Raw genomic sequence first — 13,331 nt, 5'->3', positions numbered from 1 at the left:
TACTGACACAATAACGTCTGAGCCTTTCAAGACTACTTTGATATCTGAAATAACTGCTGAGACCAGCGCATTAACATTCCAGCCTATAGAGACAATTTCACCATCTCAACCTAGAAGTACTACTGATGCAGCAACTTCTGAACCTGCTGGTACCACCATGATGTCTGAATCAACAGGTCAAACAGAGTCAGTAACACCTGAATGGACAACATCAGAACCTCAAGCAACTAGTCCCACTGAAATAGTAACATCTGAAGCTGCTGAGACAAGCATGGAGCCTGAAATAACTGTTCACACAGACACATTAACATCACAGCCTGTGGAGTCTCAAACTACTGGTCTTACAGACCCAACAACATCTCTGGCTGTTGGTACCACCATTGTTTCTGAATCAACAGCTAAAATGGAGTCAATGACACCTCTACCTTCAGAGACAACAACGGAACCTCAAACAACTACTCCCATGGACACAGTAACGTCTGAGCCCACTGGTACCACCTTGATATCTGAATCAACAAGTCCCACTGACACAGTGACGTCTGAGCCTGCAGAGACAACATCAGCACCTGAACCAACCAGTCCTACTGACACAATCACCTCTAAGGCTTTCGAGACAACTGTGGTATCTGAAGTAACTGCTCACACCAACACATTAACATCACAGCCTGTGGACACTTCTTCACAATCTCAAACTACTGGTCCTGCAGACACAGCACCATCTCTGCCTCCTGGTACCACCATGGTGTCTGAATCAACAGGCAAAACAGAATCAGAAACACCTCAACCTGCAGGGACAACATCAGCACCTCAAGCAACTAGTTCCGCTGACACAATGACTTCCGAGCCTGTTGGTACCACCTTGGTATCTGAATCACCAGGTCCAACTGATCCAATAACCTCTCAACCTGCAGAAACAACATCAGCACCTCAAGCTAGTAGTGCCACTGACACAGTAACCTCTCAGCCTTTCAAGACATCTGTGGTATCTGAAGTAATTACTCCAACCATTTCACTATCTCAGCCTACATTTTCTATGGATACAGTAACATCTGAGCCTGTCGAGACCACATCAAGGCCTGGGCCAACTAGTCCCACTAACAAAGTGCCTGCTCAGACTACTTTGGCTGTGGAGCCAACCAATCCAACCAACACAGTAACATCTGAGTCTGCTGAGATCACATCATCAGTTGAAGCAACCTCTACAAGAAACCCACTATCTACACAACCAACTGGACCACCATCCTCCGCTTCAACTGTAACACCTACAGGCCTAACTATTGGACCACCTTCCACTTTACCTTCTATTCAACCAACCATCCCATCAACTAAACCACCAATCGCACCAACAACAACATCACCCACCACTACAACATCTCAAACAACCACCCAACCAATCAGAACAATAGAGCCCGATAACTGCCAAAATGGGGGATATTTCAATGGAGTCAACTGCACATGTCTTGTTGGATTCAATGGATCTTTGTGCCAATTTGTTGAAACCTTTTCGCCAGGTACTGTAAACATCCTTTAAGCTTGTTTTTTTAAGAGTAACTAGAAGTTACTGAACACCATTTTTAATTACCTGTTGTCCCTAAATCTTATATCTTAAATTTGTGGTGTCATGTTTGACACTCTTTGCAGATACCCTGAACAGGTCAGTCATGGTTACTGTGGTGATCAATCAGGCATTTAATGAAAAATATGAAGACGAAACATCAACTGAATTCAAAGAGTTTGTTGGAAACTTCACTGACAAGGTAAATTAAATAGAGGAGTTGTTCTGTTTTATGGCATTGTAGCTACTTGACACACCCAGTAAGCAATTTCAAGCTACAATAACAGATTTTACAGCATGTTTTAACACCAGGGACTGGTATTTGTGTGGTGACTGCAGAAAAAGCAAGAGATGCAGCTCTGCATTTATCAAACACACTGGGTTAAACAAGAAATCACACTTCAAATTTTGCTCTGGATTCACACATTGGTCACCTCAATTTTGATGATTTTCATAAAATAACATGTCATGCAGCCAGAACATTTCTAATCAAATTATACAACCATAGCAACATGTTAAGGCAATAGAATGGCTAGTAAAGCATAAACTTTTCTTGAGTACTCTTTCACGTCCAAATCCGCAAATTAGAGTTTATTGTCCAAGATAGCAGATAGGCAAATCTTAGTAAAAGATTATATCTTTTATTAAAATGGTGATTATGATTGATAAAGATGCCATAATTGGGATTTTGCTGTTACAATTTCAGATGGAAACGTATTACCAAGGCATGAACATAGAAAATTTTAAAGAAGTGGTGGTAACTAGTGTCAGGTAATTTTTCAGAAACAAACAACACAAACAAACAACACAAAATGGTTTTCCCAGTTTTTTCAGTTTTAATATAATGGTGTTTTTTAATAACCGTGTGCTTTTTTATGTAATTTTCCCTCGCTGATTTCTCTTAGGAAAGTAGGCCTCTTTGTCAGATTCTCAAATAACACTGTGGAAGAGGTAAAGCAATTTATTCACCTTTTTAGCAAGGTTTTGAATCAGAGCCTGGATATTAACACTAGTCATTAATTGTGGTATCTTTATTTCAGGTGTCAACTGAAACCAGGAGCATTTACAGTATCACACCTGCAGTAGAGAAGTAAGTAGAGCAGAGACACCTTTAAGGATCTGGTAGAAATGATGTCCAAATATAAGCAATTCAACATATTATATAACTGGGAATAACTGATTATATTTACATTACAATGTGTTAATTGGGAAAATGCTCTTCACTAACAAAATATAACAAAAATAAACAACCATATCATCATACACATCTTGAAATGTAAAATAATGATTTAAACTGACTGTACTTAAATGTTGTATGAAATTCTTTCTGCTTCAGAACAAGTGTTGCACATGAGGTGGTTTTGACGATTCCAAACAATGCCACCGCTAATCAGCTATATGAGATCAACGTTGAGGCAGTTGAAAATGCTGCTAGAGAGCTTGTTAACTGCAGAGGCGGTAAGACAGAGAGATAAAAGCCATATTCATTCAAATACAAGAGCACATTACATACCGTGGTATACATATGTAACACAACATCATTTTTTTGTCTTTTTTTCTTAGAAATTTCAGTTTGTCCTTACAACATCACAACTGAGCCCATAGTGAATGAAACAAAGCTAGATTTTGGATGTAAGTATTTCTGCACCTGTGTGTGTGTGTGTGTTTGTGTTTTGACATCCACATCCAATAGCTCTTCCAAACCCAACATTTCCTCCCAGGTATTGTGATAAAGTGCAATATGTGGTACGTTTCAAACATCAACAATAATTATCATTATCATTATCAATAATTGCCACCTATGAAAGACAAAACAATGAGCTAAAGGAGGCTAATAAACTCTGTGGGTGATAATTCTCTGTGGGTTCAACACTATGAGCAACTCCTTTCACATTCCACATAGTCATCTGACTCAGCAAACTCAACAAACATGAAGAATTCGGGGGTGCTATTGGACAAGTTCATACATTTTCCAAATCCTAAACAGTGTCACACATGCTCCAGTTTCCATTGTGACTTCTTCATATTGAAATCAATCAATCAATCAATCTTTATTTATATAGCGCCAATTCACAACAGTGTTATCTCAAGACGCTTTCTATAAAGATCAGGTCTAGACCAAACTCTTTAATTAGAGAGAGACCCAACGATTCAGGAATTCAACATTAAGGATTCAAGAATCCAAACAGACCCAGGCTCAATGTGGGCGGCTTCTGTCAGGGTCCGCTCTAAAGGACATTATAATTGCCGTATGGGTGTGTGTTTCAATAAAGTATACTTTATTGAATGTAAATGCACATTTGGCAAAGCCATTGTCAGCTTATTGAACTATTCATGTCTTTGCCTCTCTCTCCAGCTATATGTAAAAGCTTTGTGGACGATCCAGATGTTGCTCATTACTACACACCTGTGTCTCCTTTTGGAGTGACCATGTGTGTAACTGTGTGTAACAGTCTACATCCAAGCCCTGAAACATGCAATAACAATGGAATCTGCCAGGTGTACAAGGACACTGGAGTTCTTTGCAAGTATGTTGTGCTGCCAGTTTGACAGCTAATAATATTAACTTTAACTAGCAAAAGCTCTCTCTTTTCAGGTTTTGCATTCTATAAAGTTCAGTGTGACTGATAGAGATTTAGATGTCGGTGGAGTTGTTTATTTTTTAGAAGAAGCGCCAACAGATTTATCACAAAGGAAAACACTCTTGGTCCGTTCAATGCAGCTTGCAGTTAAACAAAGCTAATAAGCATAAATTCTCAATATCAGTCAATACCTTTGCGTGTGCCCTGCCATCTAAGGGCCTCAAAGATGCACAGTGCTCATTTAGGGACAACAATTAAAAAGTTATTCTTATTTATTCTTATTTTATTTAGAGGTATAAACTGAACGAAAGATTAAAGTTCCAGGCACTACTACTAACTTTTGCACTTTATTACTACATGCATTATACATACATATGTAGAGATGGTATTTGACTGTATTCAGAAAGGGTCAGATATTTCAATCCGACAAATCTTTCCCCCAATTATCTTCCTTCGGGAATTCCAGGACTATCATATACTGTACATATTGGCAATAATAATAATAATTGCTTGGATTTATATAGCGGCTTTCAATAATCCTGAGGATGCTTATTACAGGGGTTATTGTCAAAGAACAAATCTATCATGGAAACTAGGTGCTGCTTGATGGGTCTGAAGCTGTAGCAGAAATTGGTTTTAGAATCATATTTAGTTTTAAAAATCAACTACTCCTGTGCCTGCATAGGACCCTAAAGCCATTTTTAATCAGTGGTGTTATTAATCAGTGGTTGTTTAAAGTGATGGTTGATTGGTCTGTCTAAATTTTGGTCCAATTTAATAGGAAAGTAAATGTGTAAATGATGCTTCTGTAGGTAATTTTGATCATAGAGAGTCCTTTTGTATACTCTGCCCTCCACCCTTTAATTGTACACTGTGTGACACCAGAATGCTGACACATATTTTTAGGAGTTAATTATAATACGTCAAAGCCTCTATATAGAGAATTTGAACACTTCAGACAGACTTCAGAGAGACTTACTACTAAATGATTTGCCTCGTGCTCAATAGGTACAATATTCATAGAGGCAGATCTTTAAATTGGCATAAAATTTGCAAAAGAATTCAAACTCAGTGTTAACCAAATGTATTAGATAAATATTAATTCTGATTAATTATCTTTATCATTTGTAGATTGTCTCTTATGTTTGAGCTCTAATAAAAGTTTTTTTGTACTGCTTCACTGGACAGCATTTTAGTAGTTCATTTTACTATCATTCATCTCAATTCTTCCTCATCTGTTTCAGGTGTCATAACGTGAATACAACTTGGTACTTGGGGGATGACTGTAGCTTTCCAATAAAGAGGACCGCTTTCTTTGCAGGGTTAAGTGTGACCCTTGGTTGCCTGTTGGTAACTCTTGGAGCCTTGACAGCATACTTGCTGATCAACAAACACAAGCAAACAAAGTAAGCTGTACACTGGCATAGCTAGCTGTCAGTCAGAATGTGGTGTTACCATGTAGAGCATGAAACACTGTTGCTTCATTTTTCCAGCCTGGGAAAACATGAAAAATATTATCAAAGTATCATGGTCATTTGTCTTTTGCAAGTTGTAGTCCCTTCATGCCACACACACATAGACCATACTGTATATACAAATAATGACATTTAGAACAGAATAAGAAAAATAAAGTAAAACATTATATACATAAATGCATAATTCTGTAGTCCATATTTTGAATTTGCATCTGGGGAATCTGAGAAACACTGTCTATTAACTTTGACTGGGTTTGAGCGCCAAGCATCATTGATGTAAACACAGAGTGTGCCTCCCCTATCCTTTACACCCTGTTGTGATGGACCCAGGTGTCTGGAACCAGGAACCAGGCTGATAATTCTGCTTTGCGCATGATGTGTCTTCAAACTGTAGAACATCTGAGAGGCATGCATGCTGCCTTAGATTGCAGAATGGGTTTCAATAAATAAAAAGTTTCCTCTGTGTCTGCAGGAGAAGAGAGAGAGAGAGAAGAGAAGTGAATCCGTGGTGGCTGAATGAGGACCACGTGTGGTCCAGATCCAACAGCACATGTAACAATGGTAAGTTTGTATTCTGTTAGAAACACACGCACACTCATTTTGTTTCTCTCCAAGTGAAGCTTGCTGACCATTTCCGGTTTCAACGTCAGTTTGTGTCCCCTGTCAGTCAACGCTTTTGATTGGGGGGTGGAGGTGGTTTGGGGTGGGTGTTTTTAGAATCAAGATACATTGTAAATACAGATGAATCGGGTCCTAAATACAATGTGTTGTCACCATAGTGTTGCTGATTATTATTTTAATATAATAGAGGATTTATAGGTGGGCATATGCACTATGCCTCTGTTGTGTCTCCATACACGGGTAGTGAATTGTAAATATCAAACATGTAGTGTATGTGAAATCCTGTAGTGTAAATGGTACTTGACAATTACTGGCCTTGCAGACCCCTGGACAAATGACACCTGTCATTCGATTATTAAAATTAGAGAAATACTTGCTTCAATATCTCATGAGCTATGCTAGTGTTAGTGATGCAGCTATAACGTTATAACAGCTAGCCACGGGTGCTCAAAGTGGACACAGGGCTCGCCAACCCTCTGCTGCTCCCCATGATTCCATGGAAGGCGACAAGACGAGTTTCAAAGTTTCTGCCATGTTTGATCTTGATGTTTCTTGTTAAATCTGTTCATGTTCATGTTCATTCATCTGAGTGAGACATAATGCTCATGCTACTTCATAGGTCATTTCACAATTGTCCAACATATTATGGCAGAGTAAATAAATATGAAAATATGAAGACATTGAACATCATGAAATCATATCCCTGATGATCACATAGTGATAGTAATAATAGTTAGTTAGCAAACAGGGAAGAACTTTCCACTTCCAGTAGTGCAGGGAACAGTCTGCCAGCAATAATATGTGTTTTATTACCAACGGCAATAAAACACTGTTGCTGTTGTTACACAGCACTTCTGTTGTGTTCTGTTGTTGCCATGGTTCAGATCTCAGGGACACTGTCCTTCAGCCTTTATCAGCCACAACTAACACACTAAAATCTCTGACTGAAGTATTGCCAGCTGAGTTGCATTGTGGGTAAAGTAGGCACCAATTTTGACAAAGGAGAATTGTGCATCAGAAATCTCTGACTTGTTTTAAGAGTCTAACTTAATGATTTTTCCCTAGCTGTCATTGGTAAATCAGAAATTAATAATTGACCAACACCTTGGCAGTTCAGTTTGTTTTTCCATGTACCAAATGAAGCAGGAGCTAAGTTCCTTTGTGATGGAGGATCACCGCCTAGCCAGACTCAAACTAAAGCCAACTAGCCTTACAGAGCTGCAGTAACGACCATCTCTCATTTGATTTGAGTACAATGTGTGTGATTTAGTCATTTAGCAACTTTTGCAACACATATTCAAATGTACACAAATGTATTAAATTTATACAATAAATGTATAAGAGTAATGTATGGTAATGACTTAGATAATGTGATGGTTCTGAGACAAAAAAGCCTAAAAGACATAAAATACACTTTTTAACCGAGACTGAGGGCATTATAGATCTGTGTGTTGGTCAGAATTTAATAAGCATAAACTGAAATTTATTCAGGCTTGAATCTCCCAATAAACCCTATTTTGTGCGCTATTTCCAGGAGAGTGCAGAAACCCGTCCTTCACACATGATGATGATTTGACACGACCTCCACATGTCTCCCGACCCACAGCCCTACCCCACAGAGACTTGTCATCAAACCAGCTGGTCAGTGCTCAGCTGTAGAAACACAGAAGATCTGAGTTTGGTGCTGTTTAAGCACAATGAAGTTTTTCTCATTTTGATCATTCTGTCTTTGTTTCTTTTTTTCCAAAGATGAGGATCAGAAGGACATCCTGGGACGCCTGAGCAGTGCATTGAAAACATTTTTTTTCAAACTGATGACTACCTACTCTTATGTCCTTTTGATGCCTAATGTAAACATCCAATGTGCATAGTTTTATTTATATCTTTTAGAAGAGTATATATTCTTATTTATACCTTCTGCATTTCAGATGTTTGTGTTATTGTTTGATTTATTTATTGAATTCTTAACAACAGACAACAAGCCAAAGTGTTAATATATTCAGATATATTTATGAACCTATTGAACAGCCTTTTCACAAAAACTACCATTAGGAAGCTTCTATTGTTCAGTTCTGTTGACACCACATCAGAAAGATGTTGATTCATCTCTGCAGTACTTTGTAAGGCTGTAGCTAGTGGTTGTGTTGTTTTGGAATGCATTACACCGAGAGGTTTTTCTAAAGTTTACATCCATGCTCCCTTGCTCCCTTGTTCAGTGGGTAATTGGCCATTATTAATGAATAACAATAGTAAGTGGCTGAATCACTGGGACATTAACAAGTCAGTGACAACATGGGTAAATGGGCAGTTTACAACCTACTACACGAAGGACCGGTTTTGATTTGCATTATGAGGGTTTTCAGTTTGTTGCGTAAGCACAGATATCTGTCTCTGACACTCAAAGATTTTAAAGAGTGCTCTAAAAAATACATGTCTTCACTTTAAAAAATTGAGGCAACAATTTGCATGCAGCTAAGTACGTCCAACTCAATAATAAGTAAACCCCTATGAGTATCTTACAGTCAGAATAAACGAGTTAGTTTAGTACAACTAACATGATTTGCTTTGACCCCTCAAAGCTCAATTAAGTTGAACCAACATAGTATTAACTCAAACGTTGTGGTGATATGAAGTGGTCCACTTCATTTATGCTTTTGTAACATCCTTTCAATAGGTTAGAATAAATACACATCGCAATTAGTTTGCAAAGGAATGCCCACATCAGGTGTTAGCAGATATAAATATGTGAAACCTTTTTTAATATCATCTTTTTTTACTTGAATAAGTAGACATACATAAAACATAAACAACATACACTCAGTTGCCACTTTTTTGGATCCACCTAACTCAAACTAGCAACACTCTTGTAATACATTCTCCCTTGATGATGGTAAATCATGGTCAGTTTTGGTTGAAACTACAAAAAAATGTCATTTTGAGGCAGTAATTCAAGCTTTGCACTTGTTCTAAAATTGTATCGCACTGACGGCTTTGAATGTTTTGTCCATGTGGGGATAAGGGTTGACTTATTGTTCTGAACACAACAGTTCATCATCACAAACTCCATCCTCCACAATAACCCTAATGCCTCTCTCAGAACACTCATGAAGCAAGGATTTATTGCAGGGCTGTTGTATTAAACTGCAGAGGTTTTATGTAGGTGGACCCAATCAGCTGTAACGTAGTGTGACTTTACACTTTACATACATAACAATGCAATGTGCAATGTTTCCTGCTGAATTTGAGGACAGCATTTCATTTTTACATGAACTACAGGCTGTCTGTCTAGGACAGGTTGAGCATCCATATCAGCCACATTAGCGAGACAATATGGAAAGCCGAAAGAGTCACAATTTGTCACAATTTTCCTGGGGTTTGAAGTAATCATAAATACAAGACAGTGCTAATATTGACTCAACTGAGTGACAATCTTAGCACTCTCTTACTTTGTCCTGGTCTTGCCTTAAGTGGTTCTTGGATCTGTCTATTAGCATGACAGGCAGTTGTCTCATCCGTTACGCTACAGAGCCAGGCTTTAGGCACGACCAGCTGTTGAAATAATGCCGGACAGTGGCCAGCGTGTGCATAACGCCTGACAGCATTCAGAACAGCATTTACACACGCTGAAGGATGTTAATAATGACTTAATAAGCCTGGGAAATTGTGACAAATTGTAACCCTTTCTGCTCTTCACAGTATCAGACATTACTGCTCCTCTGGTGACCACAATCTTCATCACTTTTTTAAAAGTAAGAGTAACAAGTACAGTTTCTGAACATAAGTGTCTAATTCATTTGCCAAATGTCCTTTGATGAAATCCCCCTTCTTATCTCTGAGGTACACCACTAGGCAGCAGACAGTGACCTCTCTCCTTCTTTCCACTTCTTTCCATCCTGTGAGGTGTGAAAGAAAAATCTCTTTCTGTATAATGTGCTAGTAGGTTATTACTTTTGTAAGCCTTTTCTTATGATGTTTCCGCAGCATGATGTCCACTTCCCAACCCACTTCTATGCAGATTTCCTCTCAATACAAAATGGTATTTTTAAAGAGGGGAGAGAGAGTCAAGTACTCAGTTGAATTCTCTACAGTTATAGTAAAAGCCTTGTGGACCAAGGTTATTAAATACATACTGATGCTGAGTGTTCAACAGGTATCGAAATCCAGATATCACTGCTTTTAAATCACGACACTTTATCTTTTTAATGTAAACTTGGCTATAACTTGAACTTGTTAGAAGAGAAAACTGTGTAAATAAATAAACTGTAAACAATATTAAAATGGAATAATTTTACTTTTTCTCTATTACAAGTTCCTGTGTGGAGTTTGTATGTTCCCCCTGTGCTTGCAGGTGGGTTCTCTCCAGGTTCCATTCACAGTCTTGCCTTGATATGTCAGCCCTGTGATTTACTGGCAACCAGTACAGGGTTTACCCTGCCTCTCACCCAGTGTTAGGTGGAATTGACTCCAGCTCTCTTAAGGATAAGCAGTATGGATAATGGATGGAACAAGCCAGGTTATCTGATAACCTGGCTGCGCCATGAAGAGTTAGCCTTAATGAAGCCACTCCTCCCAGTCATATTAGTACTCTTATTCCTTGAGACTCTGGACACGGAGGAGTTGCAGCCATTTAAAGCTCTAGCTCATTAATCAAGCCTAGACCTAAACTTAACTATAATTCATTTGAAAGCCTTGTTCTTAGTTTCTCTCATCCAACCTGGAAAGCACTGAAACCAGTCTTACTAGTTATTCTATTATAGCTTATGGTCAGCCTATAGATAAAATATTTTATCCATTAATGTGACTAATGACTAACTACAACAGGTAACGGCGAGGTGAGAGAGCTTAAAGGCGATATTGTACTGATTACATTATACTAAGACTTAGTAAGACTATCAATGTTCATTAAAATAACCAACACTTGTGATGTTAGTCAGTAAAGTGATATTGCCCCTATAACCCTTTCTTACATTTTTCATCTGAGTTTACAGCACCAGGCATTGTTGGATAAATACAGGTATACAGGCTGGTAGGATCAGAAGTCAATCAATCAATCAATCTTTATTTATATAGCACCAATTCATAACAGTGTTATCTCAAGACGCTTTCCATAAAGAGCAGGTCTAGACCAAACTGTTTAATTAGAGAGAGACCCAACGATTCAGGAATTCAACATTAAGGATTCAAGAATCCCCACATGAGCAGCATCAGATATTATATTAGGACACAGTGGCAGGACTCCCCTTTAACAGGAAGAAACCTCGAACAGACCCAGGCTCAGAGGGTGGGTGACTTTCTGTCAGGTTCCGTGTTGGGTGGAGGTTAGACAGAGAGAGAGAGAGAGAGGGGGAGACAACACAAACAGCAACCAACATACTAACAGCAGCTGTCAGCACTGACAGTAGTACTGACAATAGGACTGTGACTAATAAATTAGCAATATGGTAGCACTGAAAAACATGATGAGTGGCTAACGATCCGTATCAGTGATTCATGAAGCCAGAGAACCACAGCACACTGTAAAACCGAACAGTATAAGTGCCTCAAAAATACTGGGTTGTGCTAACTCAGAAATTCAAAAATGCTATTTGAACACTACTTTTCTGAGTTATTTTAACTGATTTTGAATTTTAAGTACACTATACTTAATCCCTTTGATTGACATTTCTCTTTGTACTCAAAAAATCTGACAGGTATCTGTGTGACGTCACGTACGCAGGTACATGCTCCTCCCTCATCTGTTGAACAGTCCTCTGTCCGCTGTTTCCCGCTATGAGAAAGTTTGTAGCGAGAGACCAGCTTGCATTTATGTGGATGTTGATCGGATTTTGCCGGTAAAAAATCCTGATTTGCGGGTGCTAGTGAACTTTTGAAGTGGAGCTCGCTGTAGCCTGCAGCACGTTTCTCTACCTGCCCATCTAGCTTCTGCTCCTGTGCTGACCGCCAGCACGTTGCTGCTTTCTCTCAGCGCGCTTATCTGGTAAGTTAACGACTTTGTACCTCACTTTAATGTTGTTTTGCATTATTTTCTACACAAAATGCAAAATGATCCTGCAGTGGAAGCTTGTTGTGTAGTTCTCTAGTAGTTCACGGTGTGCTGTGGAGGCTGTGGACGTGTCTAATTAGAGGTAACGTCGATGATTTTCCACTCGTTTGCTGTAATATAGTGAAGTTGTCTTTTTGTGAGTTCTTCTTTATTAGATAAATTAATTGTTAAAATCGGACTTGTTAGTTGTTAGGTTACAATCCAGACTGTTTTTTTTTCTTCCAAACACCCTGAAACACTTCAAAAACCTTTAAGTTTAATATGCAAGGCCCTTTTCTGATGTTGTCACTCTTTTACAGCTGAAAGTTTAGTAATATCTTTCTGTTGATCTTACTGTAATGATAAAACAGTTAATCATCAGCAAAACTTTCATTCATTCAAGACATTACTTTAGACACATCTCTGTGTTATTTCAGGCAAAAAAAAAGCAGCATACAACTAGTGGGAAAATATCTAGAAGATATGTAGGCTGTCCTATGTTTATATCATAAGGATTTTCCTGATATTTTATGAAATACTTTTGTGAAAATGTTGCAACTCCGTTAACTATTCATTTTTGTTTTTCTCTGCAGGCTGAAACTGAGACAACCAGCTGATAATCAGAGCTCTCATCCTGGTATGTTGACACTGAACAGTTAGCCTAAATGGATATGTATTACACATAGTCACTTAATTCTGAATGAATATTTGGTGCACAGTACATAGGTTAATTTAAAAACCTGTCTCATTTGGGGGAGCATTATTATCTAATGTCCTGGACATGTAAACTTTGTGCTGCTGTCTTTGATAAAAGGGGGCAGTTGCTTGAACACTATCGCTTGCGTCATAGCAATTTTTCTTCAATCTGTCCATTGCCTTGTCTCTATGATGACTGTATATGCACGTTTCAATCAGTAAATGCACTGAAAATTCACTTAACACGTTTGCATACAGTTGCAGCCGGTGGAAATCAAGTAGCATGTGTGTTATTCATCTGTCCTTTGTGTGGATTCAAGCAACCATTTAATGATAAAAGTCTCCTTAGCCATCTAAGGACACATTTAAAACAACATGAG

At 38.5% G+C, this 13,331-nt stretch overlaps 1 protein-coding gene across 1 annotated transcript; it reads left to right on the top strand.

The window, feature by feature from the left end:
- Nucleotides 1–403: 403 nt before the first annotated feature.
- LOC139223287 (mucin-12-like) lies at nt 404–8,015 on the top strand. Its single transcript, XM_070855265.1, has 12 exons — nt 404–1,511; nt 1,642–1,757; nt 2,262–2,326; nt 2,461–2,506; nt 2,596–2,645; nt 2,892–3,013; nt 3,119–3,187; nt 3,912–4,083; nt 5,382–5,543; nt 6,085–6,173; nt 7,768–7,874; nt 7,983–8,015. The coding sequence occupies exons 1-12, from the start codon at nt 404–406 to the stop codon at nt 8,013–8,015; spliced, it is 2,139 nt and encodes a 712-aa protein (XP_070711366.1).
- The last annotated feature ends 5,316 nt before the right edge of the window (nt 8,016–13,331 follow it).

This window comes from Pempheris klunzingeri, chromosome 23 (assembly GCF_042242105.1).
Source record: "Pempheris klunzingeri isolate RE-2024b chromosome 23, fPemKlu1.hap1, whole genome shotgun sequence".
Classification (NCBI taxonomy): Eukaryota; Metazoa; Chordata; class Actinopteri; order Acropomatiformes; family Pempheridae; genus Pempheris; species Pempheris klunzingeri.
The sequence above is the reverse complement of the archived record's forward strand: the minus strand, read 5'-3'. Positions and strand labels throughout refer to the sequence as shown.